Raw genomic sequence first — 26,426 nt, forward strand, 5'->3', positions numbered from 1 at the left:
ATGAGCTCGGTGTGCAAGAGTTATAACAACACGGAAAAAGTGTTGGTAGGAGCGTTTACTTGCCCAAAACCGGACCTCCGTTCAAACGCAGTTTACTGCTGCGGCTTCAACGACAGCAAGTACTGCTGTGACGACCCCAACAGCTTCTTCCCCTATGAGTATGCCTACATGTGGTGGCTGAGGTAAGAACAATACAACTACATTAAGAACGTAACAAAACCAGGGCGGGTCTTGTAAAGATATTCAAACTAGCGCTACGATGTTATGCATGATAAAATGTTTTTTGTTTTGTTTTTATCAGAATTTTTCGATTTATTTCCAGAAGTAACTTTTGTCATGTTAATGAATTGGTCAAATCACGAGTATTCTTGATTTTATGTGTGTTTATTTTCTGTAGCCTATAATTGACCGTCAATTATATATACCGTCAATTATCGCAACCCTTATGCCCAACAACTTCCACACTGCGACAACCCACACCATATTCAAGCCTGCATTTAGTTTAATGAATAATTCTCTTTAGTTGAAAACTTTGTAATATACTATAAATTACTCCCATTCACGCTTAGAAAACATATATGTTGTCTAGTGGATTTTATTTTCAATATCTGAGGGATAAGGAAAGGTTGTCTAGCGACCTCAGGTTGGCCGGTTTGATTTCCTCTCACCCTCTTACACATGACTGTGAGAGGGTGACTGGCTGGAAGGAAATGTCAAGAGCACTTATTGTGCAGTTTTGGTTTAATGGATGCTACGAAGTCTTATCTACACTTTCAATCTGACAAGCATGCATAACATGGTTCAACTTTTATTACCTGTGGTTTAATATATTGATAATTATCTTTCAGCTGCCTCGAATACGGTATGGGAACCAAACCAACCCTTACCCACATGCAACCCTTTCTAATCGAATAATTATCCCTATTCCTCTTTTAACCTAAAACCTAACCGTAATCCTCTTTTAATCTAATACCTCAATTTAACCTTCTCAAACCACCTAATCGTAACCCTTTCTAACTAAATTCCTAAATTTGACCATCTCTAACTGAACACCTATAACCATCGTTCTCTCAATAGTACCTTAACTTTCCCAGCTGTAACCCAATACCCAGGCCCGCCGCTCCCTATACGCAGAGTACGCAGAGTGCGTAGGGCACCAAGTACCTGATGAGGGGGGGGACCAAAAGTTATGGTTTGTAAAAAAAATAAAAAAATAAAAATAATTATTACATTATTGAATTAAAAAAATATATAAATTAGTTATGAAGAGGCCCACCGTTGTTTTTTTTCTTAATTGCATAACCTATCACTCAATTTCGGCAATTATTTGTTTTTACCTAATATATAAAAAGAGGCTCCCCCCCCCCCCCCCCCACACACACATAAAACTTAAAGATGACCATCTCTCACCAAATATCTAAACAAACCATCTCTAACCTAATACCTTCACATTACCTTTAAGAACTTTAACTGAACTACTTCTAATGAATTACGCAAATATCCAACTGAATGTCTGTATACTTAAGGCATGTTTACTTCCTACAGGCCTGTGAATGCTGACAAATCACAAGTCTATACATTATAACAAAATGCAACAGAGATTTCCATTCAACTGCTGTTTAGATTAACTATTCCTCAACGGCGATACTTCGAGGTTGCTGGAGGCACCTTTATCTGAGTGTACGTTATGGGTTAATTGCTGTGTTATTTATGTAACAGTGAGTGTGTGAGTGTTTCATCCTGGATAATCATCAGAATAATTACATGTGCCCAAGTACCGCTAAAAGCAGCAATTTAAAATGTTAGATGTCAAATGTTATTCATCAGTACATGTATTGCAGCAGAGAGTAGGAAGTAAAAAAAACTACACATTATATTAATGCAAAAAACCTAATAAATGAGTAGAAGTATTGTCAGTTCACGGCCCTATTAGCTGATGCTGAAATAATTTGCATATTACATATATTATATGCTATAAACTGTTCCTGACTTTAATTGCAATTTGTTTTGTTTAGCTATCATGAAGCCGTTTAGTAAAGGGTGCGTCCAGGTAAGGGTTTCGGTCAAGCTCAAGGTAAGGGCACCAGGGGTCAAGAAGTGCATAATAGAAAACAAACAACTGATAAACACCTCTTCCTCTTCCGTATTCCTTCTTTTTTGCAACTATGTTCCAGTGTAGGGGCGCTCATAGGTCTGTCCATTGCGGCGGTGGTGCTGCTGGCCTTCATCATCACCCTGTGTGTCCTGTGCTACCTCTTCATGTCTACTAAACCCAGAGGCCTGGACAACGGCCTCCATCTTAGAACAACCAGTACGTATGGCAGCCATCTTAGGCTTCACTTCTGATCTTGGCGAAATGTTGTGCGCATCAAATGTCATGGCAACCGAAGATAATCCACTTTGGAACAATTTGCAGCTGTGCACATGGCTATAAACAAACTTCTGATATTTTATTTGACAAAACTCATCAAAAGGTTATTTGAACTATCAAACACTTCAAATAAATGTATCCAGTATGATTATTTTGTAACAATCGGAATAGGAATAGGAAAATGTCAGGTGGAAGTTAAGTAATTACCTCTAAAGTGCACTTCTTTCGTTTTCAAAATATTGTGATGAAAGACTTTTCCTTGTCATTAAATAATATTTCCTTTTTAGTTTAGCTTGGTTGTTAGCATTACTCAAAATCTACTGCTTAGACAAATATTTTCTATATTTATTCAACTGAAGTCAAGGTTATCCTTCTTCATGAAAAATAACAAAAATAACAGGATTTAAAAATAATGATGATGATGATTATTATTAAAAAATGTGCAGGAAAATAGAATAGTTGTGTTTAATTAAACACAATTATTCTATTTTCCTGCACATTTTTTATAGTTTCTTTCACTGTCTTGGTGTCTCTTTTTGAGAACTTTCCAAAAAAGAGTGTTTAACTGTATCTTCCCCCTTTAATCAAACCGTCCCCTGGCCCCAGGCTCCAGACCCAAGGACCCCAGACCCCATGTCTCCAGCCAGCCGGTAGCCCCTGCCGGACCCCAGGGGCTGCGGAGACACTTTGTGAGGGGGAAGCTGGACTGTGAGAACCAGCCCCCGGAGCCGGAGCACCTGTTCCAGCGATGCTTCATGGCCACAGTCACGACCATCAACGTGGAGCGACCTGCATAGGGCAGCATCTTACCTGGAAACTCACCTGGAGGCGGAGGCTTTGTCATAAAACATTTTTTCTCCTTGTCGTTGTTTTTGTTCTTCACCTCTTCTTCTTCCATTCGCTCCGGGGACTGTTCACCCAGCTGAGGTACACAGCCCACAGGAAGTAAGACATTTCTAGTAAAGGGGGCCAGAGCTGACTATAGCTGTCAGTGTCTACCCTGGAGTGGGCTGCACCAACTGGTATTTTCTAAGCCTGGCGTCCACCGTTCTGCATCGATCCTTCTGAGCTTTGAGTGCCAAAAGGATTTCTCATCACAAATTGACTTTTTAACATTTTCATAACCTTCATAATGTGAAGCTGATCTGTGTTATACAGATTTAATATATATTTGCGAACCGCCAAATCATCAGCTCCAAGTTGTTTTCATGGTCTGCAGAGAAGAAGGCAAGGCAAGGCAAGGCAACTTTATGTATATAGCACTTTTAATACACAATGCAGCCTCAAAGTGCTTCACATATAAACATTGTCATACAATAAAATAAAGTAATAGATAATTAAAAGAAAACATATGCAAAAAATTAGTAAAATAGATCAGCTTTTTAGAAAGTGCACTGTATTTAAGATAATTTATTTTTAATTAGACACCCACAACCCATTTCGAACATGGAACATGGAACATGGACATGGAACATCCCATGGAACATGGGAAAGATATCGGAATAACCACATGAACTGAGGGATGTGAATGGAATTTTTTTGTAATTAAGTATTTGTGCTTTAGGTGTTGTTCGGGAAACTTTGTTTGTACAGATATTGTCAGTAGCAGAAACCCGCTCTGTATTAAAGAAATGGTAGGGATGGCCTGACCCAGGCCTGGTCTGCTGGAAATCTGTCTGGACGGTAGGGCCAGACTCAAATGCCAGGGCAAATAAAACATGAGCTTGCAAATTTGTCTGGTTCCAAGATCTGCAGAATCTGCAGGGTCCGCACCACAATGTTGTGGTATATAGGAAGGAATTGCAAGGTGGTTTGTATCCTTATCTTATTTTGAGACATAGTGCCATTGGTTTTGGTTGGATACCATGTTTGCTTTATCTGTTTGGTGAAAAAAGTTAAATACTTAATGTGACCAATGAGATGGTTCTGTATTAATATGTCTGAATAAATAACATCATACTATGTGCAGCATTAACACATTTATTATGGTATAAAACTACCAAACAAGGCATATTTTATATAGCCCTGTTTTGTTTGTTTTTATTTTCTAGTTTAATTGATTGTCAATCTCACCATACACATTCATAAGAGATTCCTAGCCCCCTAATTTATAACCCTCCTGGTCTTTCATGACCTTGGTCTGTATTCACTCCCTACCTGCTCCTTTATGACCTGTCTCTGCACTGCCTCACGACCTGCTCCTTAATGACCTGTCTCTGAACTGTCCAACCTATACTCCTTAATGGCTGATCTCTGTATTCATCGTCTAACCGTCCCCTACCATCTCCTCGATGACCTGTCTCTGGCTTCACGGCATAGGCCCTACCTGTTCATATCTGAATTGCCTCGTAAAATATCATTAACTCTTTGAGGAATTGTTTATTCTAAAAAACTCCACAATAACTTTACAAAACGGAAGACATTTATTTTGCTCCTTTACAAAATGACTTCCAATGAAAAACAAATGTTGAATACCTCTGATGGTCGGGGAACTTTCGACAACATAGTGGTGATAAAGGGTTAATAGTGCTCATAAAAGGTAGCGAAAAGTTTGATAATTTTTTTTCATTATTCCAATAATCCTACATTTTTGGAGAACACATCCAATTCAGGGTTTTGTGGCATTGGCCTCAAATATGATTAAATTATGAATTGAATCCCAGAGTAATCTTCTATATTCAACTAGTGAATCAAATAGCATTATATACTGTGGACCAACTACAATATTGAAATTCAGGTTAAAACATCTGACAATAAAGAAAGGAAAATTAAACTCTGAAATGAGTAACTGTCGAGAAGCCACACCCTGGTATTTACGTTTACAGTGGATTGCACTTTGCAAGGACAGGAATAAAGTTGAACAATGTTGGTTTCTTTAAAGCTCTTCCTTCTTCTTTAAAATGATCCCTCGCACCAAATCAGCCACTTTGGGTTTGATGTCTTTGACGGACACGCCGGGGCCCCATGCATCCAGTACTTTCCCGCTCACGTCGATAAGATACTTCCAGAAGTTCCAGTTTGGCTCCTTCCCTGAAGACTCTGAGAAACGATGAGAAGAACCGTGAGATGTTTCAGATGATTAAATTGATGAATAGAGCGATAGAGAGAGATGAAGAGAGAGAAAGACTGATTGATAGATCAACTGCTCAACTGCTTTGGCAATTTAAATGTTTTGTTTTCCAAGCCAACAAAGCTCTTAGATTGAGTAGACAGACAGACAGATACTCTTATCATCCTCAAGGTAAATCACTTGGAAGTATCGTTAGACTGCACTGTAAGTACTGTTGTTAAAGCTACTCTGTCTACATTGCTATATTGAGATATTTGAGCCTTTTAATTTCCTAAAGCAAAATATTTGACCCAAATTCTAAGGCAAATATTTGATTCTTTCAATCCTAAATATGTGGTCATGTTGTTGAATAAGTACTTTAAGATTGTATTAACCTCAACCACTTTCAATGACGTCCTTTGGCCTAATACTTTCTCCACAGCGTGTTGGCCCCCCAACTCGGGTACTTATTTAACTACTCACCGGCCAGGTACTTGTAGGCGTTGTTGGCTCCTGTTCCAACCACGGCGATTTTACTAAAGAGCGGAAAAGACACTCCGTAGACTCTGCGCACAAAGCTGTCGATCTCCTTGTCACTGCCGGGCTCTTGCTGGCCGAACTGGTTGCAGGGGAAGGCAAGCACGTTGAAGTGGTACGGCCCGTAGTCCTTCTGCAGCTGCTGCAGGTCCCGGTAGTGCTCCTCCGTGAAGCCACAGTCGCTGGCCACGTTCACCACCAGGGACACCTGTCGTCATAGTAACCGTCACACTGTTACACTGCTACACTGTTACAACCCTCGCCGGCCACGTTCACCACCAGGGACACCTGTCGTCATAGTAACCGTCACACTGTTACACTGCTACACTGTTAAAACCCTTACTGGCCGGTGCCATAGTAACCGTCAATCTCATCGCACCACCAGAGACACATGTCGTCGTGGCAACCGTTGCACACTCACAAACATGGACGCCTGTAGTCATAGCAACCAGTACATCACTGTCAGGTCAAGTAAATACGCCATACATCCATTTTCATCAAGCTATCCTTCAATCTATCTTTAAAATCATCAATCCATCCATCTATCTTTACAACTAAACTAAGCTTTATCATCAACAACAGTTAACATGATCAAGCGTTTCGCTCCAACTGTTCATGGGGGATAACGGTGTGGGAATATCTAAGATGATGTTTTTGATGTCATATGACCCATACAAATCATCATCTTGGATGTTTTTTCACCACCGCCCCACAGCCTAGCACCAAGCAGGTCAGAGAATGGATGGCAAACTGCTGCTGGGAGATTATATCTCACTGGATGGCTTATCTCCCCACCCAGTGCACCTCTGACCTTGCAATCCACAGTCGCCCAGACCCTGTAAGACCCTCCCCTCCTCCCTGCATGTAGGACGGCCCATCACCACACAGCGCTATGGCGATGTAACAACATAAATAACCATCCCCTCTATCGAGAGAGGTAATGAAAATAATTACTAGTTCGATTATCATGTATTTTCTCTATTCTCTTCTGCATTTATAGTTACCAACTGTAATGACTTGTATACTGTATTATAGTATAGGTTATATGCATATGTTTTAGGTCTTTGATCATCTCCGTCTATATTATTTTTTGTAATTACGTAAACATTGCTTTTTTTAAGACAAACTGATCACTGGCAATAAGGATTTATACTTTGAATATTGTAGACCGTGTCAGTGGTTAAGGGCACGAATATTATCTTACGGGGACATCTAGTGGCGGGATGAAGTAATCACAAGTATCGAATAAATCAACATAACATGCCAGGATGCAGCAACACAGAATTCGATTCTAATTAGACTTCGAGATGATTACTAACGGCATATATGGATGATGAGAATACAAATGTAAGTTATCAAGCTGTGCATTTGTTTAACATCAAGCCGTGTAAAGCCCCTTAGGGCTGTCGGCCGTTTGCCACGTAGTCTCCTGATGAAGGATACGCTGCACAATCAAAGAGACCTCATTTGGTGATGTAAACCGTGCTTACTACTGTAACCGACACAGTAGGCCTACCCAAAAAATAAACTTCTAGTTTGAATAAAACCAAACTATTCCTTTGATCATATACATACATTCATTATGTTGACATGCAAGACCACCGGTCCAAAACCAAGTTTCGGATCTGACTCCCCACCTTCCCAACTTACCGAACCCCGATATTTCTCCAGGGACACTAGTCTGCCTCTGCTGTTAACTACTTTAAAAGTGTAAAAGTCTTTCTCTTTCGCCTCGATGAGGAGGAAAGAAGAAATTAACGCAGCAAGCGCACCGAAAAGCATTGTAGAAAGTTGGGCACCAGCAGCAGTGAAGAAACTTTGCAGACAGCAGTACCCTGTCGCGTCACTCGGTGCTCCAGATGTGAGCTGCTGTAGGAGTAGGAGTGGGCGTGGCCTAATACATCCTCTAGTAGTAATAATCTACATATTATCATATCATGGGAACAACTGGTGCGCACTGTCACACAAAAATGAATTAAGCACATGCTGAAAACATTCTGATACCGGTTTCCCGTCGGTGGGATAGATGGATAATATATGAAGATGGTAGATATGTCCATGGACATATTATTAAATATATATATATATATATATATTTTTTTTTTAAATATATTTTTAGTGATGTAGTGGTTCCAATACTGTTCAGAGAAGTATACTGGATATTTTGTGAAAAATAATAAGACTTTTATCAGTTGGATTTCTGTTTCTGTTTCCATCTGTAATCAGTTTGGTATTTCCTTCTGTTTGGTTCATTGTGTGTCCTTCCAATAACGTTTGTTTGCAGTTACACACACTTAACATCATAAATAACTGCATCTAAGTGCTTTTCCTTGTCAACGTACATTGTGAGAGCATGCATGTAACGGCAGACAATGCCACTTTTTTCTCAGAGAGTGAAAGTGTACAGAGGCTTTAAGAAAACATTGAGCTTTGAAAAAAGTGTAAAATAAATCATACATTGTTGTATTTGGAAGAAAGTTGTATTTGTAAGAGAGCAAATCTATTTATGATAGATTTGCTCTCTTACAAAGAGAGCAAATCTATCATAAATCAACACATGTAAACAATGTATGTTCATTGTTGCAGTGATAAATAATTATGGGATAGTAATGATTATGTGAGTGTTATCACATTTGTATACTTTATGATCTGTTATATTGTTGGACAAAAGTTTTGATTGAGGTAAGCTCTCAGATAAAATGTTCCCCCTAAATTACTTGTTATAACAGACATGGATCACTGTTACATATATATACAACTACATATGTACACATATGTTGTACAACATGTAGGCCTGTAGACATACAGTTAGTGAGTAGATTGGGACATACAGTATATGCAGTTTATGAGTGAATGTGGAGTGCTGTGTTACATTATGTAGGCCTATTGATATTCACTATATGAATGGCTGGGGATATGTTGTTATACAGTATGTAGGCCTCTACATCGAGTATGTGAGTGGGTGAGGATGTTGTAATACAGCAAAGGCCAATATATGTATGTATATATATACAGTATGTGATTGGATGGAATGGATGGGCATTTGTTATAATACAGTGTGTAGGCCTATAGATGTACAGTAGCTTTTGGAAATGGATGAGGATGCCGAATCCGAATCTCCTCCACCATCACTGTGCACTCCCACAATGCACCGCGGCGCGATATATTTACATGGCGTCGGGCCGTGCGCTATAAAAAACAACACGGGCAGTAGGGACATGGACGACAATAAACTTCGACTTTGAACACACAAGTGAGTTTATGCTCGTCGATTCCTTCTTTCTGTCGCCCCCCACCACGTTTTTGTCGCTGTCCTCGCTCCCCATGGTGTAACATTTAAACTATTGTGTTGTTTATCTCACGTTAGCCATGCTAGCTAACGTGCTAGTAGTGATCTATATAAGTCTCCAAAAGACGGACCACGGGCAAGCCAGTATACACCTCGTCCGAATATATCACAGTGTTGCCGAAGTGTGTTGTTGTTTGCCTGCCGATACAACATGCTGTTCTGGCTTTCCCTGGGTTTACTTTTGAACGAGAGCTAGCTAGCGGAAGCATCACTGTATGGATGCGCTTGTTTACGTGACGTCCTCTGTGTGTATGTATGCGTGGAGGGAATGCCCCATACACTGTTTATGTTTTTTTTTCCTCGGCTGGTGGGTTTATTGTTCAACATATGCTTATAGCCGGAGATCGATTTGAAATAAAAAATGTTTTTTTTCTTCAGATTTTATTTGGCTTGTCTCGCCTCCTCGGCGTGGAGGTGCTGTTGTTGACTCCAGCAGGGACCACAGAAACATGGACGAGTCCACAAGCGCTTCGAAGACAGTCAAGCCATCCCGTACCCCAGCCAGAGCAGGACCCCGGGGCCCGATGGCCACAAAACCCATCATCAACAACAGCAGCAACAAGGAGCCCCAGCCTCCGCGAGACGTCACAAAGTCCGCCGGTCGAAGCAACAACGACCCCAGTAAGGCAACAAGAGAGAGCCACAGCGCTGGCAACCAGGGGAGTTACGGGGGTCTGGGCAGGGGAAACTCGGACAGTCACCAGGACAAAGGGAGAGGTCGTCCCCGCCGGCTTACTGGCAGGACCAGCTCGGGGGACAGAGGCAAAGGGAAAGCGCCTGGTCAACAACAACAGCAACAACAGCAGCAGCAGCTTCCAGGTCAGGTGACTCACCCCAGCGCCCCTCTGTCTGCGTCCCGGGGTCCCCCGGGAGGAGGCAGAGAGAGTGGTTCTTCTTCTTCAGTGGTGCTTTGTGCTGCGGAGAGAGGTATCCCGGAGCAAGCAAGGGCCAATCAAGGGAAAGGCAAGTCTCTCGCCGGGTTTGGTTACATGCTAGGGTAACGTTAACTGCTTGAGGAGAGTGGCCACATTTAGGGCTGTGGTCCTGGAGAGATGACTGGGATTTTAGTGGAAGATTAATCATCTTTTTGCGTTATTGTTTTGGAAACTGGATCTTAAAGCGCTTTCATTGGTTGGTAATTGTAGTACAATTGTAGTACAATTGTTGATTATATGTTTTGAATGTACTACGGCTCGTATGGAAGTCACTTCTTTTGTTGAATAAATAAATAGCTTGAGAGAGAGTCTGGTCAATTGTAACAACGCCAAGACTAGAAATTAAGTCATCCGAAGACAAGGTTTTGAAATGGTTGGAGTAGGGAAAAAAAACATGCTAGGACTTTTATTTAAAAAAAATCGGTAAATATTCCAATCGAACATGATCAGACTTTCATTTCTCAATCTGTAAATTTTGCGCTATAGAACATGATGGGTTTGGAGCTTGAGAAGCTTACCAAGCTGCTTGACTGTCTATCTGCAGCGTCGCTGGGTGATTCCATAGAGAAAGGGTCGGAGGTCGGTGCAGTGATGGTGGACGGAAAACTTACGGAGCAACAGCTGGGCCTGCAGCAGGCGGAGGAGCGCCTGTACCGGGACTACATCCATCGATTAGTGAAGGTACTGGCCCACTTCCTAATGTCATACATTACCAAAACTTGCTGTTGATGCATCACATAATGCGAGTGAACCAACTGAACGTCCTCAGATTGCCGTGTTAACACATTAAAGGGCCAATCGTCGGATCATGGATTTTAAAATGATTATTTATGTTCTGTCTTCACAGCAGTCCCCTGAGTACCCCAACTTTCAGTACTTATGCAAGCTCTGCTCTGTGCACATCGAGAACATCCAGGGAGCCCACAAACACATCAAGGAGAAGAGGCACAAAAAGAACATTATGGTGCGGTTTCAATCATGCTGAATGTCAGATGAACGTTTAAACACTTTCTGAAAGACATTGAAAAGAGATTGTCGGATTTCCATTATGGTTTCATTAGTGCTGTTGTATTTAACCCCACAATTGTACTTTTTTTTCTTTTTCATGGCATTTCTCTGTAGAAACGTATGGGTATTGGAGTAGAATGTAAAAATGAGTGATGTAATGTATGCAACATCGCCCTGAAAGATGTGACCCTAAATTATTCTGATATTTACTTTCATATAGATGAACAGGGAGTTTGATGTTAAACTCTCATTCAGGCATAGGGTCTAGATATTGTTTTGTAGTCTGTATACGCTTGACTGACAAAATATGGCAAAACAATATTTGTGTGTATTCCCAACACGTCGACATAAGACGGCAAAACTTAACAGTTGAAAGGTTGTCGTGTGCTCTCTCTTTAATGCGCTGAATTGGCTCTCTCTCCTCAGTGAGTTGTTTCTCAGGCCTGTTGTTATTCCAGGAGAAGCAGGAGGAGAACGAGCTGCGGGCCCTGCCTCCGCCGTCCGTGGCCCAGCTGCGGGCCGTGGACGCAGCGGTGCTGGAGGCCGCCAGGGTCCAGGGCATCTCGGAGGAGGACTTCCAGCAGCGACAGGCTGTGGTCAGCCGCATGGAGGAGACTATCCAGCAACACCTCACCGGTGAGATTAATGTCCCAGGGGAAGGGGGGAACTTATTATCCATATCATTTGGATAAATAAGGACTTTGGCCAACCAGATAAAAGAGCATATTATTTGGCAACACAACAGCTCACTGGTAGACAGGTAATGCTATGCACAATTAAAAACAAAGAGACAACCAAATTATTCCTGCAAACCTTTTAATTCATGTTGTTTAAGAATAAACATTTTTTCGGTTTTCCTCCAGCCTGCTCCCTCCGCCTCTATGGCTCCTGCCTCACCAGATTCGCCTTCAAGACGAGTGACGTCAACATCGACGTTGCTTACCCTGCAACGGTGAGTGACTATGCTGTCAGGAAGGCCCAAATCTCATTAGAATATACGGAGGCGGTAGGCAGATGGGACTTTTATGCCCTCATAACAAAGTAGAAGACATATCGTCAGCCAACATTGCGTTGTGATTCTTAAAGCTACTCTGCACTTTGTCAAGTTTTAAATTATGTGATGCAGCACCTTTTGTTTATCGTTTCTAAACCTCACTTGTAAGTGGCTTTAGGTAAAATAATCTGATGAATGACTAAGTGTATATTAATAGTTGTTTGATTGCACACTGGGAACAGTCCCCTGTGGTATATTGATTATTAGTATTAAAATAAAATGGTAATATTTGTGTTACTGATGACTCTTCTAATCTTTCTGAATGCTAATGTCCTCTTCCTCCCAGATGACTCAACCTGATGTGCTGATACAAGTGCTTGAAATCCTGAAGAAGAGCCGTGAGTCTTTTAAATATGTTTTCAATACTTAGAACTTTGTTCTGGAGTTCCTGCCCCTTTTCACTTCAAATCACTTCAGACATTTTCCTAATGGGAATCCTAAAGCTAAATCATCATGAACTGTCTTGTTCTTCTACTTTTACACATCCAGCTCAATTCTTGGAGGTGGAGTCAGACTTCCACGCCAAAGTACCTGTCGTGTTCTGTCGAGACACCAGCAGGTCAGTGTCTTATTGTCCATTAAACAGCAATTGACTTGGTTATTCCTGTTCATAATTAATGGTTAATGTAATGAAACATGTTGCATTCTAGAAATGTGATGAATTTTCTTTTTTAATAAAAGTCTGCTCAATGAATAACCTGTGTATGTTTAAGTAACAATACCTGGAATATTACCCTTTTTGTAAATTGTGATATTCTTTCACTACGTGTTCATTAACAGGCTTGAAATTTTTTTTGGTTTGTGTTGAAGATGTAATGAATGTACAATAAGGAAGTATGTTGCATACCAGAAATGATCTGAACGCCTTTTTGAATGTCATTGTCAAATTAAGTTTCTCATAATTTTTGAATAAAGAAAAAATCGACGTCCATCCAATAAAGAAATCATAATGAAATATTTTCTTGAGTTAATACTTGCTCTGTTTAATTTAAAGTCCAAGTCTCTGATGCTTGTCCGTGGTTGCAATGTGTGCAGTGGGCTGGCCTGTAAGGTGAGCGCCGGTAACGACCTGGCCTGCCTCACTACCAACCACCTGGCGGCCCTGGCCAGACTGGAGCCTAGGCTGGTCCCTTTGGTGCTGGCCTTCCGCTACTGGGCCCAGGTACGGCCCACACTCACTCACTTACTTACATTTCTTTGTTCTGAGACTAGTGGTGTTGAAGGGGAGAGCAGAGACATAGCAACTTAACTTCCAGAGCAGAGAATTGAAGGTGTTATGGGTGCTTGACTCCTGGCCAAAAAGTTCTGGGTTCGAACTCTTATGTCCGAATGCCTACAGTTTAACTGTAGGCATTCTTGAAAATGTTCCCTAACCCCCTACCCGACTGATTATAAGTTAGTTTGCCTGAATTTACTACAATTCACTTTGTATAAAAGTGTCTGCAAAAATGACAAGATGGCATGATAGTAAATATTAGGGCTGGGTATTGCCAAGTACCGCACAATTCAATTCAATTAGATTCTTTAGGTCTTGATTCGATTTGATATAGATTCGGTTCGATTTGATATGGATCCAATTGCTTCGATATCGATTCAATAATACGTGCAGATGACAAAAATACCTAAATATTATTTAGAATGAACCATTTAAAAATGAATTAACCATTTCATTGTGCTTTAACTAGCAAAAAGGGAATACACCATTGTATAGTATTGTTCCTGAGCTAAACTTGCAGTATAAAAGTAATAATCGTAACATGGACAAATGTAAAAGGGCATGTACATTTAGGCTACTCGCTTCTAGATTACAATGACTGAGTATGCTTCTTTTTCTTTTTTTTAATGGAAACAATCAATTTCAAAAGAAATCTGAATCGAAATTGAATCGAGAACAAATAAATTGCAGTGCATTGATGAATCGATATTTTTACCCAGCCCTAGTAAATATGGTTTATTAGTTTCCACAAATCCACTGTTTCAGTATTTATTTGGAAATGCATCACATGATCTTGTACTAGTTAAATTCTACAATAGTGGTGTTCTATATTCTGTATGTGTGTTTTGTAATCCCTGTAGCTCCCTGTATTTGATTTATTGACCGCGGATGGGATTTCTTTAGTGTTTTCATCCCTGCAGATTGGACTCTTGTGTCTTAATCGCTGCACCTGTGTTTTTTTGTGTTATAATCCCTTTGTATATCTGTGCTCTAATCCCTGAGTGTATTTCTGCGTTGTAATCCCTGTGTTCCTCTGGGTTTTCATTCCGCTGTGTGTCTCTGTGTTCTCGCTCAGCTGTGCCACATCGACTGTCAGGCCGAGGGAGGCATCCCGTCCTACTCCTTCGCCCTCATGGTGATCTTCTTCCTGCAGCAGAGGAGAGAGCCCATCCTCCCCGTCTACCTGGGACACTGGGTATAATACAGCACACACTCTATTATGCTGTAGTCTAGGGGCAAGGGGTGTTCAACCCAGCCGAAAGGATCTGGGTTTGATCCTGTGATGTCCGTAGAAATGCCTGAGACTGTAAGCTTCTTTGGATACCTTCATCTCCTAGATTAATAAATTGGAATAAAACAGTTGGCCTAGGAATTTATGAATTATTGCCACAATGGACATGGGCATTAACAGACGTGGATATAAAGAGAAAGTGATTGTAAACATAACAAATATAACATCAAATGGGATGGCATCAGATCATTTTTTCATAGTTTAGATGTAGGCTTGATTTGGCAGCTAATGAACTAGGTAGTAGTTAATTTATAGTTAATCTCTCTCTCTCTCTCTCTCTCTCTCTCTCTCAGATTGATGGATTCACTGTGAAGCGCGTGGACGAGTTTCACCTGACTGGCATCGCTCTGGATGTGTTTGTGCGCTGGGAGCACAGAACCCCCAGCACCACGGAGGGCCGGGGGGAGCACCGGGGGGAACACCGGGTGGAGGGCAAGCCCAAGCCGGAGCAGACCAAGGCGGACGGGGAGGGCCTGGTGGGTTGGGTTTGGCCGTTTCCAGTTCTATCGGTGCGGCGTGCGAGCTCGGACAGGTTTCATTGTGTGCAAACAGACTGTACCGGGATGGGTCATCATGAGACGTCATGACGAATTACAATGTGGCGCCTATTGCTTATTGCAGCAACTTGTGTTGTTTAACATAACTTTGTGGCATTAGAAATATGCAAAATATATAATATATTGTAATGATATTACACAGCCTAATGGGTTATCACCTGGGGTAGAAAATAGCCTCTTGGAAGCGCCTCTGTCTGATTATCGCAGCAGAGGCGCTGGTCGACAAAGCGGAGATGGGATGAAAGTCCCACCTTTGTAGCTAAGATAACAATCTGTTTGCTGCCCCCCTACAGACCCGTCTGACCATGGGCGTGAGTCAGGGTCAGTCCCTGGGCCAGCTGTGGCTGGAGCTGCTGCGCTTCTACACCCTGGAGTTCGCCCTGGAGGACTACATCATCAGCATACGCCTTAAGGAGCTCCTGACCAGGGAGCAGAAGAACTGGCCGCGCCGCAGGCTGGCCATCGAAGGTACACACACAATCTGGGATTGACTGGTTTGGACTCACTCTTGACCCATTTACCATTGTCATGTAGTTCTCGTTGCAGGTAAGTGTTGGGGTTCATAATCCCAGAACTTTTCAGCCGGGGTTTGAAAAATCCTAATTAAGGTTCACTTAGAAGAAATTTGCTTGGCAAAAGACTTGTATATTGAGTCTCAATCCTCCAATCCAATTTATGTGGTGACTTTTACAGACAACAAATGGACAACGTAAAGATTTTAAAAAGCCTTTATTCTCAGCTGGCCTAAAGTCATCCACCTATATGTAAATATGCTGATTTCCTTTTTCAGATCCGTTTGCTGTGAAGAGGAACGTGGCACGCAGTCTCAACAGCCAGATGGTGTTTGAGTACATCCAGGAACGATTCCGCACTGCATACAAATACTTTGCCTGCCCCCAGAGTCTGAGCACCAGGGGGCGCCAAAGAGGGGGTAAGCAGGCCGGCAGAAGGCCTGGCACTGGGGGGGCCCAGAAACCAAGAGAAGAGGAAGCTGGGAAAGATGGACGGAGGCGAATGAATGAGGTTGAGGGAGAGGAGGAGGAGGAAGGAGCAGGTGGCTCTGGCAGAAAGAAGGGGGATTTGTTGGAGGGACGACTGCAGGACTTGGGGCTCAGCGATGGGGAGAGCCCCGAAGAGAAGAGGCTTACCCTGGCGGCCAACGGCGTGCTGGACAGTGACTCTGAGGAGGAGGAGGAGGAAGAGGAGGAGGATGATGAAGAAGAGATGGAGGAGGAAGAGGAGAACCGCGTCTCACAGAAGAACAGGCTCGTACTGCCAGAAGACCTGCACTATATATTCGATAGGATGATTTTCACGGGCGGAAAGGTAATTTGAATATATATCAATTCCATCCCTAGCCCAGAAAAATGTTATTTAAAAAAAAAAACTGCATTATTGAAATCGACATTCGTTGGACTTACTGTGTCGTTGACTTCCTGCGTCTTTGACTTCTTGTGTCTTTGATTTCCTTTGTCTCTGACTTCAGGTGTCTCTTACTGTGTCCTTGACTCCCTCTCATTTTGCGTACCCTTGTTTTTGTCTTCCCATGAGTTCCCATGACTTCCTTTGAGTTTGACGTCCCAGGTCTTCGACTCCATTTGAGTTTGACCTCCTCTGTTTTCCTTCTTGCGTCTCTGACCTTCTGTGTCTTGGGTGACTTCCTGTCCCCAGCCTCCGACAGTGGTGTGCAGCATCTGCAAGCGTGACGGTCACCTGAAGGACGAGTGTCCCGAGGACTTCAAGAAGATGGAGCTGAAGCCGCTGCCCCCCATGGGCGACCACTTCCGGGAAATCCTGGACGGCCTCTGCAGGCTCTGCTACCGTGCGTCCTCCGCAGCACTATGCCGTCTATTGTTATTGCTATGTATTACTTACTGATGGTTAGACGTGGTGTGAAGGTAGTCATGTGACCAAATGTTACAATCCAACCAACAAGACCACAAATGTTTTCATATTCATATATTTTATCTTTCATAGATTGGTGAATATATTTGAGGTTTACCACCGAATGTCTGTTGTGTTCTAGATGAGCTTTCTCCCTCGTTGCTCGACCAGCAGAAGAGGGAGCAGATCCTTGTTGGTTTGGAGAGGTTCATCAGGAAGGAGTACAACGGTGAGCACTGGGTCTCCGATCCCAAATATCTTCCATTCAAATCCACTGTCCAGTTATACCCTTGCATTTATTGTATTGCACAGAGCATATCACCTGTAAATACAACATCCTTCTCACTGAGTTTGCCGTCCCACTGCCCAACAGATAAGGCTCTGCTGTGTTTGTTCGGCTCGTCCAAGAACGGCTTTGGTTTCCGTGACAGCGACCTGGACATCTGCATGACCCTGGAAGGTCACGACACTGCAGAGGTCAAGAGGGGACACATACTTGTACAGAAACCTACACTTTGGCAAACACACTTGGATTTAATATGTTTTTATAGCTGCATAAACATTGGTTGAAGAAATCTTCAGTCCGACTGCTTGTGGGACAGTAGACAAGCATTGATGTACAGTATGTTTTTTGAAGGCATGGCCATGGTTGGATGCAGAGCTAAGAGCTCTTCTAGGAGCAAGGCTCATATTTATAGAAGGCAAAACACCAGCATGCCCTGAGTGAGTGGGAAAACCACTGGAAATTCACTCTCCGCTTTGTCCCATCTGTTCTTGCAGAGGTTAAACTGTAAGGAGATCATCGAAGGACTCGCCAAAGTGCTCAAGAAGCACACAGGTAGATTCACTTTTTACTGACAAGACAATTATTTGAACATATTTAGAAGTTAACTGCTTGAATATCTTAATGTAATTTTACTTTTTTTTAAAAAATTTAACGTTATTATTATGATTATAATAAATAAAGGTAATATGGATATAGATCAATATCTGCATATTTCAATAATTTGTGTTCTTTAACATGCTCTTTGTGTCCCTAGGTCTGAAGAACATCCTGCCTATCACCACAGCTAAAGTGCCCATTGTGAAGTTTGAGCACCGGCAGAGCTTGCTGGAGGGAGACATCAGTCTCTACAACACCCTGGTGAGTCTTGTGTTTTACACCTCCTGCTGCTACTCCGACCTCAACTTCTTACTAAGCGTCCTGTCAACTTGAACTGGGGCAGGTTACCCTGGCCCAGATATGTCATATGTTTTTTAGGTTATTTTTAAGGTTGAATGATACAGGACAGTATTTGTATGCCCTGTATGGGGTTTCAAACTTTTACATTCTTCAAATGACCGACTCAAATTCCTCAACAATAAAATGAAAGTGAGAATATTTGTCCTTGGAAACCAAGTGCAAATATTGTACTTGGGTTTCCAAGTAGAAATATTTTTACCTTTTGTGTATGTAACACATGTCCATGCCATATTCGAATATGCCTTGTATTGTTTCAGTGATGTAATCTAAGGTGTACTCTGTGTTTCAGGCTCAACACAACACCAGGATGCTGGCCACCTACGCTGCCATCGATCCCAGAGTGACGTTCCTGGGCTACACCATGAAGGTCTTCGCTAAGGTACCAGCAACACACTATAAACACCACACTCTGTATCTAAGACACTCTAGACAAGACACTCTGTACCAACCGAACTCTTGACACAACACTCTTTACCAAACACACTCTAGACACCACATTCTGTACAAAAAACACTGTACCAAACGCACTCTTGACACCACACTCTTTACCAAACACACTCTAGACGGGACACTCTGTACCAAACATACTCTGTACCAAACACACTCGGTACCGCACACACTCTAGACAATCATCCTGCCACTTCATCCGTGAATCAAAGTTGTCGGTTACATCGTTTTCTGACGAGTCAACGTATAAGTTTGTTTTCCTGACCAATGTGTTTGGTACATATTGTATAAGATGATGCTTCATCAATCAGGGGAGGGATATCTGGGAATGCAAATTCATATTGTACAGGGAAATATCCCATCCCCTTTTAATGGGTTTGGATCGAGTTAGGTACGTAGTTCTGCCCCGAGGGGCATGAAGGTAATGAATAAGTTAATTAGTAAAGTAAAATGAATAAAAAATAAATTTAAGAACATAATGGAAGCACAGCAGGGATGTGTTCTAATCTAAAATAACAGACGTATGATAATGGGATATTATTGGTATATTATTATGACCTATACCTTTTAGCTTCCGACAGAAGACACAACGACCTGCCTTGAGTTTGGGAACTTTATTAATTGAATTCTTTGTTAGTAGTCCAATATTGTTTTTGACTCTATTCTTTGATTGTCATCATCACCTACCTTGGAAAGAACTGTCGAGTAAATGCCTAGGTAATTAATGTGTGTGTGTGTGTGTGTGTGTGTGTGTGTGTGCTCCCAGCGCTGTGACATTGGCGATGCATCCCGGGGCAGTCTGTCGTCCTACGCGTACATCCTCATGGTGCTCTACTTCCTGCAGCAGAGACAGCCCCCCGTCATCCCTGTCCTGCAAGAGGTAACGCTAGCCATCCAGCTACGTGCGGTCAGAGAGTACAAGCTTTTTCTGTGGCTCTATGCTATTCCAGAGGCTACATGCTATCAACGATGCTACATGTGCTACTTGATAGCCCAGACATATTGAAGGCGAGATGGCTGACTTACAGTTGATCTGATTTTAAATAAGATTCTACATTTAACTTTATTTAAAGACGAACTGAGACAGATTTTAAGAGCCTATCTTTGGGCCCCCAATATGTTTTTGATTGCAATAGGGGCAGTAACTTTCTATCACCAACAGTAAATGTTGTGGGATATCATGTTAAAATGTTCCTATGTTGGGATTGTCCAGATCTTTGATGGGAGCAACGTTCCAGAATGCATGGTGGACGGATGGAATGCTTTCTTCTTCAACGACATTGAAGACCTGGTAAGACCTTCATCTTCCTTTCTAGTGTCCTCCTACAACTACCTGCCTCCTACCTGACTAGACCCACCTATAACTACCTGCCTCCTACCTGACTAGACCCACCTACAACTACCTGCCTCCTACCTGACTAGACCCACCTACAACTACCTGCCTCCTACCTGATTAGACCCACCTACAACTACCTGCCTCCTACCTGACTAGACCCACCTACAACTACCTGCCTCCTCCCTGATTAGACCCACCTACAACTACCTGCCTCCTACCTGATTAGACCCACCTTCATCTACCTGCCTCCTACCTGATTAGACCCACCTACAACTACCTGCCTCCTACCTGATTAGACCCACCTACAACTACCTGCCTCCTACCTGACTAGACCCACCTACAGCTACCTGCCTCCTACTTTAATAGTACCCACCTACATCTCCCTGCCTCCTACTTTAATAGTACCCACCTACAGCTACCCATCTCTCTTCCAGCATAGAGACAAACCGTAAGTTGGTAGGTAGCTATCTTCCTACCTGATTACACATCCCACCTAACTACTTGACTACCTACAGATTACCTTCCTACATGTAGATACCTACCCATCCAATCCACACTCCCAGATTCATCTAGTTAGGTAAAAAGATTTGATTCAGTTTTATTTTTGTATTTATTGTTGGCAATAGGAGTTGTTATTCGCAACAGAACATCCCAAGGCGTGTCTCAGGCTTGTGTGTGCATGTTACTCTCGACCACACAGCGGCGCCGTCTCCCTGAGCTGCAGCAGAACAAGGAGTCTGTAGGGGAGCTATGGCTGGGCCTGCTGCGCTTTTACACTGAAGAGTTTGACTTCAAGGAGCACGTCATCAGCATCCGCCAGAGGAAGCGCCTCACCACCTTCGAGAAACAGTGGACCAGCAAATGCATCGCCATCGAAGGTGCTCCTCGCAACACAAGCTGTTCTCACCAGCTGATGGCCACGGGGGTTCAGAGTCTGACGATAAAAGTCCTTCTGTACTAGTCCCTTCCCAGTAGTGAGTGGAACTTTCAGGTTTAGAAAATAAAAGTCCCTCCGCCGTTTTGGGAGGGGGGATGCGGTCTGGTATATGAATTAAGTCAAATTTAGAAAAGTCAAACCAACTTCCCAGTAAGAGAGTAGGAACCAGAAAATAAAAGTCCCTTCCCAGTAGTGCTGGGGAAACTGTCAGGATAAGAAAATAAAAGTCCCAGTATCCCTTCTTCTGTTTTGAGTCGACCATCTGGATTTGATAATTAACAACAACCCAGGGGTACGGCTAATGATTAAATCAGTGGGCTGGGAGGCGGAAACATGGCAGGACTTTTAATTTTGTAAAGCAGAGAGTGCCCACTGGCCTTGCCACAGTAACCACAGTGTTTTGATTTCTGTTCAAACCCTTGCTCACTCCACCAATTGCTTCCACAGACCCCTTTGATCTGAACCACAACCTGGGGGCTGGCGTTTCACGCAAAAGTATGGACACACGCGCACACGCTAATTTCCCTTACTCCTCAGCATCCATGCTTTTCTTTTATTGATCGGTTTTATTATGTATAATTATTTTGGACGATTAATGCATTCATCTTATCTTACCCTTTACTCTGGTTTTCAGTGACCAACTTCATCATGAAGGCCTTCATCAACGGCAGGAAGTTGTTTGGCACTCCGTTCTATCCCCTTTCTGGCACGGAAGCGGTGGGTCAACTCTCCTTTTGAAATCAGATATCTACTCTGACCGATGAATTTGATCTCCTCTTCTGCAACCTCCCATGGTTCCTTACTTTGAGTGTTTTGTTCTCAGGACTACTTCTTTGACTCCAAAGTGCTGACCGACGGGGAGCTGGCGCCCAACGACCGATGCTGTCGGATCTGCGGGAAGATCGGCCACTACATGAAGGACTGTCCCAAGAGACGCAGGTCTGTGCAACAGCTGCCCTCTGCTCTCTGCTCCCCGTATAGAGCAGGCTATAGTGGGGCCGGGCTATATATGGTCAAAGCACTGAAGAAGGACCAATACGGTATGAGTTTGTGGGGGTTGGTATGACCGGTTGAGTGTGTCTGTGAGTTTGTGAAGGTTGGTATGCCGGGGTGAACGTGTGTATGGGTGAATGTGCGTGAAGGTTCGTATGAGCGGGATGAATGAGTGTCGGGCCTGAAGGTTAACCCGTGTCCTGTGTCCTCCTCCCCCAGGGTCAAGAAGAAGGAGGGGGAGAAGGAGGAGGATGTGAAGGAGGACGAGCGGGAGCCCAGGGAGAGACGCTGCTTCCAGTGTGGGGACATGGGCCACGTCCGCCGGGACTGTCCAGACTACAGACACCTCCGCCAGAGGGCCCCCGGGGGTCCAGGTACACACGCATGATAACACATACAGGGGCTCTCACACCCACTCACTCACTGAGTCATGCATGTAATCGCACACACACACACACACACACACACACACACACACACACACACACACACACACACACACACACACACACACACACACACACACACACACACACACACGCACTAACACAATCACACAGACAGTCACATGCTCACACATACAGCACTGAACAATATTTGACCTTGACCCTTTATTCACTTTTTAAGATTAAACGTCAGTAAGAGCTGGACAGTGGACCAGGCAAAGTGCATTAGAAGCTTTTCAAACCGAGTCCTTTGCTCCCCCGGTCTGGACTTAGAGACAGTAGAACAAGCTTGTGCGTTCCCGCTGAAGCCGTGGCCAGATGGAAACAGTACAATGTAAAGATCTACATGCGCTAACGGCTGTCCGTATTTCTTTGTGTTGTTTGACCAGCGGCCCACATGGTGCGCAACATGGTGAGCTCTCATTCCATCCCCATCCCCCAGTCGGACCGCACCGCGAGGACCAGACAGTCTTCTGAATGCGTGAGTACTTGGGGGGGTTCAAAAGACAACCCTCTGATACATCGTCAGTCTGATGAGGATGTGGACCAAGCCCTGTAACAGCCCTCTCTCTCTCTCTGTGTGTGTTTCCTATCACCAGTCGGACAGCCGCCAGACCCCGCCCTACTCCCCCCAGCCCACCCCCTTCTCCCAGAGCCCCTCCCCCTTCTCCCAGAGCCCCGCCCAGCCGGCGGGCTCCCCGCAGACCGCCCAGTGTAAGAGCAACGCCGGCGGCCCAGCTAAGGTGCCCCTGCCCCTCTTCAACTTCCCCGCCGCCCGACCGGCTCAGTTCCACCCTGGGGCCGCCGCCACACTCTCCGCCCTGGGTCTCCTCGCCCCCCACCCCTCCCAGGGCCCGGGTCACCACCCTCACCCCCACCCCCACCCCCACCCTGTGCACATCTCCCCCAACTCCTCCTGGCCCATCCACGGCCCCGTGCTCCCCCCTGCTGCCGCCGCCGCCTCCTCGCCCCCCGGCCTCAAGTTCCCCCTGCGCCCCAGCGGGAACCCGAAAGGGCCCGGGGTGGGCGGCGGCGGCGGCGGCGGCAGTGGTCATGGGGCCGTGAACCTGAATGACCCCAGCATCATCTTCGCCCAGCCCTCGGGGAGGCCGCTGGGCCTGGGGGGGGCGGGCCGCGACGCACACTGGCAGAATCACCTGGCACAACCCGGGGCACTGGTGGGCAACGGCACTGTAGCCAAGTCAGGTATACTGAGCACCGGCTGAACACACGCACCTACACAGTGCACGTCCAGCCCCTATGGCAGCACCAAACCTGATTCATGGAGTCTGGCTTTTCGGATTGGTTCATCTGGTGCAACCTGATATCAGAAACGCCAGAGGACTTGCTTTCGGTTTTTGGGGAAATCCTACTCGTTGAGAACGTTTCTTGACAGAATGACACTTTGGTGATGGCACCTTTTGGTTTTATTACACAAGTAGATCTGGATTGGGCTGGGCAATACAGAGACAACAAAATGGGATTGGAACACCACTAATCCCAATTGGGGTTAATGGAATACTGGTGACTCATCTTAAAAATATAGTGATATATCTTGACATCGAGTGTGTCTTGCTATTATTGTTAAAACTTCTCCTGTATGGCCCAGCTCTAGCCAGACACACTGTATTTTGTCCCGATGTCTTCCGATCTGAACGCCAGGCTTTGTGTCTTCTTTCCTTCATCGATATCCTTAAAGCCTCCTTCTCGTTTGTGCACAGAGCCAGGCTTCCAGGGCCAGTTTGGGGCTGGGAGCCAGGGCTCCCGGAGCTGGGAGCCCAGTGCGGGGCCCCATTTCTCCATGTCCCCGTCCTGGCCTTACCGCATGCCCCACGGCTTCCTCCAGCAGGGCAATGGAGCCTACCAACACAGCAAAGCCTTCCAGGGCCCAGGTGAGCCCTGTCATCATACGACTACTGACCCAATCCCCACCGCCCTACAAGCAGGATGTGGGGCGGGACTAGGAGGGGTTGGATTGGTGATGCTCGGACTACATTTCCTTCCTAGGTGCACACACTAGCTGCGAATAGGGAGCTATGAATCAGGAGGCCACTCCAGCTTGTCTTTCTTTCAATGTAAATCAGGTCTGAACTATGTTGGTATTGGTTGGACTATTCTTCTCCAGCTATTTAGTATAATCTGTCATTTGACTTGAAAGGTTGTTTAAAGTAATTGAATTTGATGGAAAATAGGAAAATGTCTAATATAATGCTATCGTTTCTTAAATATTGTACCTGTTTTTATGTGTTTCAGGTTCCGTTGGAAACCCCAACCAGAACTTTCCAATGGTCCAACATGTCCGCCACCATGTAAACTTAAACTTCATCCAGCAGAAGAAATAAATTCAGCCGCACAGTTTTATTCGGTACCCTAGCAAAACAAAATAATGTAATGTAAACTTTACATAATTTGGTCACCAGGATTTTTTCAATGAACTTTATCATTTTTGTACAGTTTTTAATTTTTATTTTTATTTTGTCTCATTGCATTGATTTGTGATACAAATGTTAAATATTTTAATGCCCCCATTTTTGAGGGGGTCCAAAAAAGCATTTTTATTTTAATGTGTAAAGTAAGGAAGAAAAAAAAAAAAGGTTAACCTTTATTTTTATTAGCTGTATTCATACGTTTCCGCCAAAACGAAGGCTTTGAATAAACTTGATTTGTTTTAAAAACAACCTAACATGTCACCCCTAATGATGTAGTGCCAAAAAAATGCATTGAAAAAATCCCGAAAAATTCTAAACCCGAAAAAAAATAAACAAAGAAAAAACATATTGTGTTCGCTTTCTTTCTTTTGCTAAATTTGTACATCCCAGCTGGTCAACCTTTATTTTCTTTATATATGACCCAATTCTGCTGAATTTCGAGAACCTATAACACATCCCATATTGCTGTTGAATTTAGATTATTATTCAGAATATGACATGCAATTTTCCTTTGATGCCTAAACTATTGATGTCAGGAGCTAATTCTTGAAGTTCCACGTATAAGGGACCCAAATAAAACCTTGTATTATAAATTGTGTCTTGTCAAGCTAATTTATCCAAAATTCCCTCGTGTCCCAAAAGACTGGTGGTCATCAAGGGGTGGATGGGGTTCTTGTCTAGATTTGACCTACAGCAAGTGTTTTTTTTTTTCTAAAACTTCTAAATTAAGAGGGGAATTCACCTACCATATAAGTGGATCACATTACAGCTGCTAGTGCAATCAAGAGTGTTGTTTTTCATGCAGGTTTCAAGTGAATATGCGATAAGTTTGTCCCTTACAACCTTCTGGCTCCTAGTTCCTTTTCTTGTTTGCGGCAAGTGATTTTGACATCACTTTTTTCCAAATCTCTTTTTTCTCAGGCACACTAGCGTATCTCCCTAAGCCAGAAAATGGTGTGTGTGATACAGCATTTGCTAGATATAACAATCTTTATGCAAGTAAACAATATAAAAGGGATAAACAATAGCTGATCATCCAACATAACTAACAACCACTTACATTTTTTAAGTACTCTGATGGAATAGACAAAGGCTGGAATCAAGATTATCATAATTAAACAAAGGATCAAACAAAACAAGGCTTGATTTTTTCATGATCTTCAGATTTATATATTTTTTTGTTTACATTGTCTCCTCCGTAACTTAACAATAATCAATTCAGGATGTTTGCGCATCTTCTATTTTTCAGAACGCACAATTCTACTTTTAATAGCATTAAAGTCGTTTTAAATGTATATTATGTTTTAAATATGACATTGAGGTTTACCATGTATGTGCGAAAAG

General features: G+C 43.4%; 3 protein-coding genes across 3 annotated transcripts; 2 read left to right on the top strand and 1 right to left on the bottom strand.

Annotated features, from left to right (window-relative positions):
• LOC307078386 (protein shisa-like-2A) lies at positions 1-3,168 on the top strand (the record flags this gene model as incomplete). Its single annotated transcript, XM_079740157.1, has 3 exons — positions 1-182; positions 2,175-2,311; positions 2,978-3,168. The coding sequence occupies 3 exons, from the start codon at positions 1-3 to the stop codon at positions 3,166-3,168; spliced, it is 510 nt and encodes a 169-aa protein (XP_079596283.1).
• A 2,078-nt stretch (positions 3,169-5,246) lies between these two features.
• On the bottom strand, positions 5,247-7,768 carry gpx7 (glutathione peroxidase 7; the record flags this gene model as incomplete). Its single annotated transcript, XM_079740479.1, has 3 exons — positions 7,608-7,768; positions 5,904-6,165; positions 5,247-5,410 (listed from the first exon to the last, which is right to left on the bottom strand). The coding sequence occupies exons 1-3, from the start codon at positions 7,737-7,739 to the stop codon at positions 5,247-5,249; spliced, it is 558 nt and encodes a 185-aa protein (XP_079596605.1). The 5' UTR covers positions 7,740-7,768.
• Positions 7,769-9,111: 1,343 nt separating this feature from the next.
• Positions 9,112-25,428, top strand: tut4 (terminal uridylyl transferase 4). The gene is made up of 30 exons (XM_079739858.1): positions 9,112-9,210; positions 9,685-10,269; positions 10,786-10,922; positions 11,089-11,205; positions 11,708-11,885; positions 12,113-12,201; positions 12,590-12,641; positions 12,793-12,862; positions 13,339-13,465; positions 14,595-14,714; positions 15,104-15,286; positions 15,661-15,835; positions 16,158-16,693; positions 17,039-17,189; positions 17,394-17,480; positions 17,625-17,728; positions 18,032-18,089; positions 18,292-18,395; positions 18,784-18,873; positions 19,708-19,821; positions 20,155-20,232; positions 20,978-21,155; positions 21,662-21,709; positions 21,849-21,931; positions 22,038-22,153; positions 22,427-22,581; positions 23,043-23,134; positions 23,253-23,859; positions 24,375-24,545; positions 24,907-25,428. Exons 2-30 carry the CDS (start codon positions 9,756-9,758, stop codon positions 24,993-24,995), a joined length of 4,623 nt encoding a protein of 1,540 aa, XP_079595984.1. The 5' UTR covers positions 9,112-9,210; positions 9,685-9,755; the 3' UTR covers positions 24,996-25,428.
• The last annotated feature ends 998 nt before the right edge of the window (positions 25,429-26,426 follow it).

This window comes from Pollachius pollachius (assembly GCF_949987615.1).
Source record: "Pollachius pollachius genome assembly, chromosome: 7".
Lineage (NCBI taxonomy): Eukaryota > Metazoa > Chordata > Actinopteri > Gadiformes > Gadidae > Pollachius > Pollachius pollachius.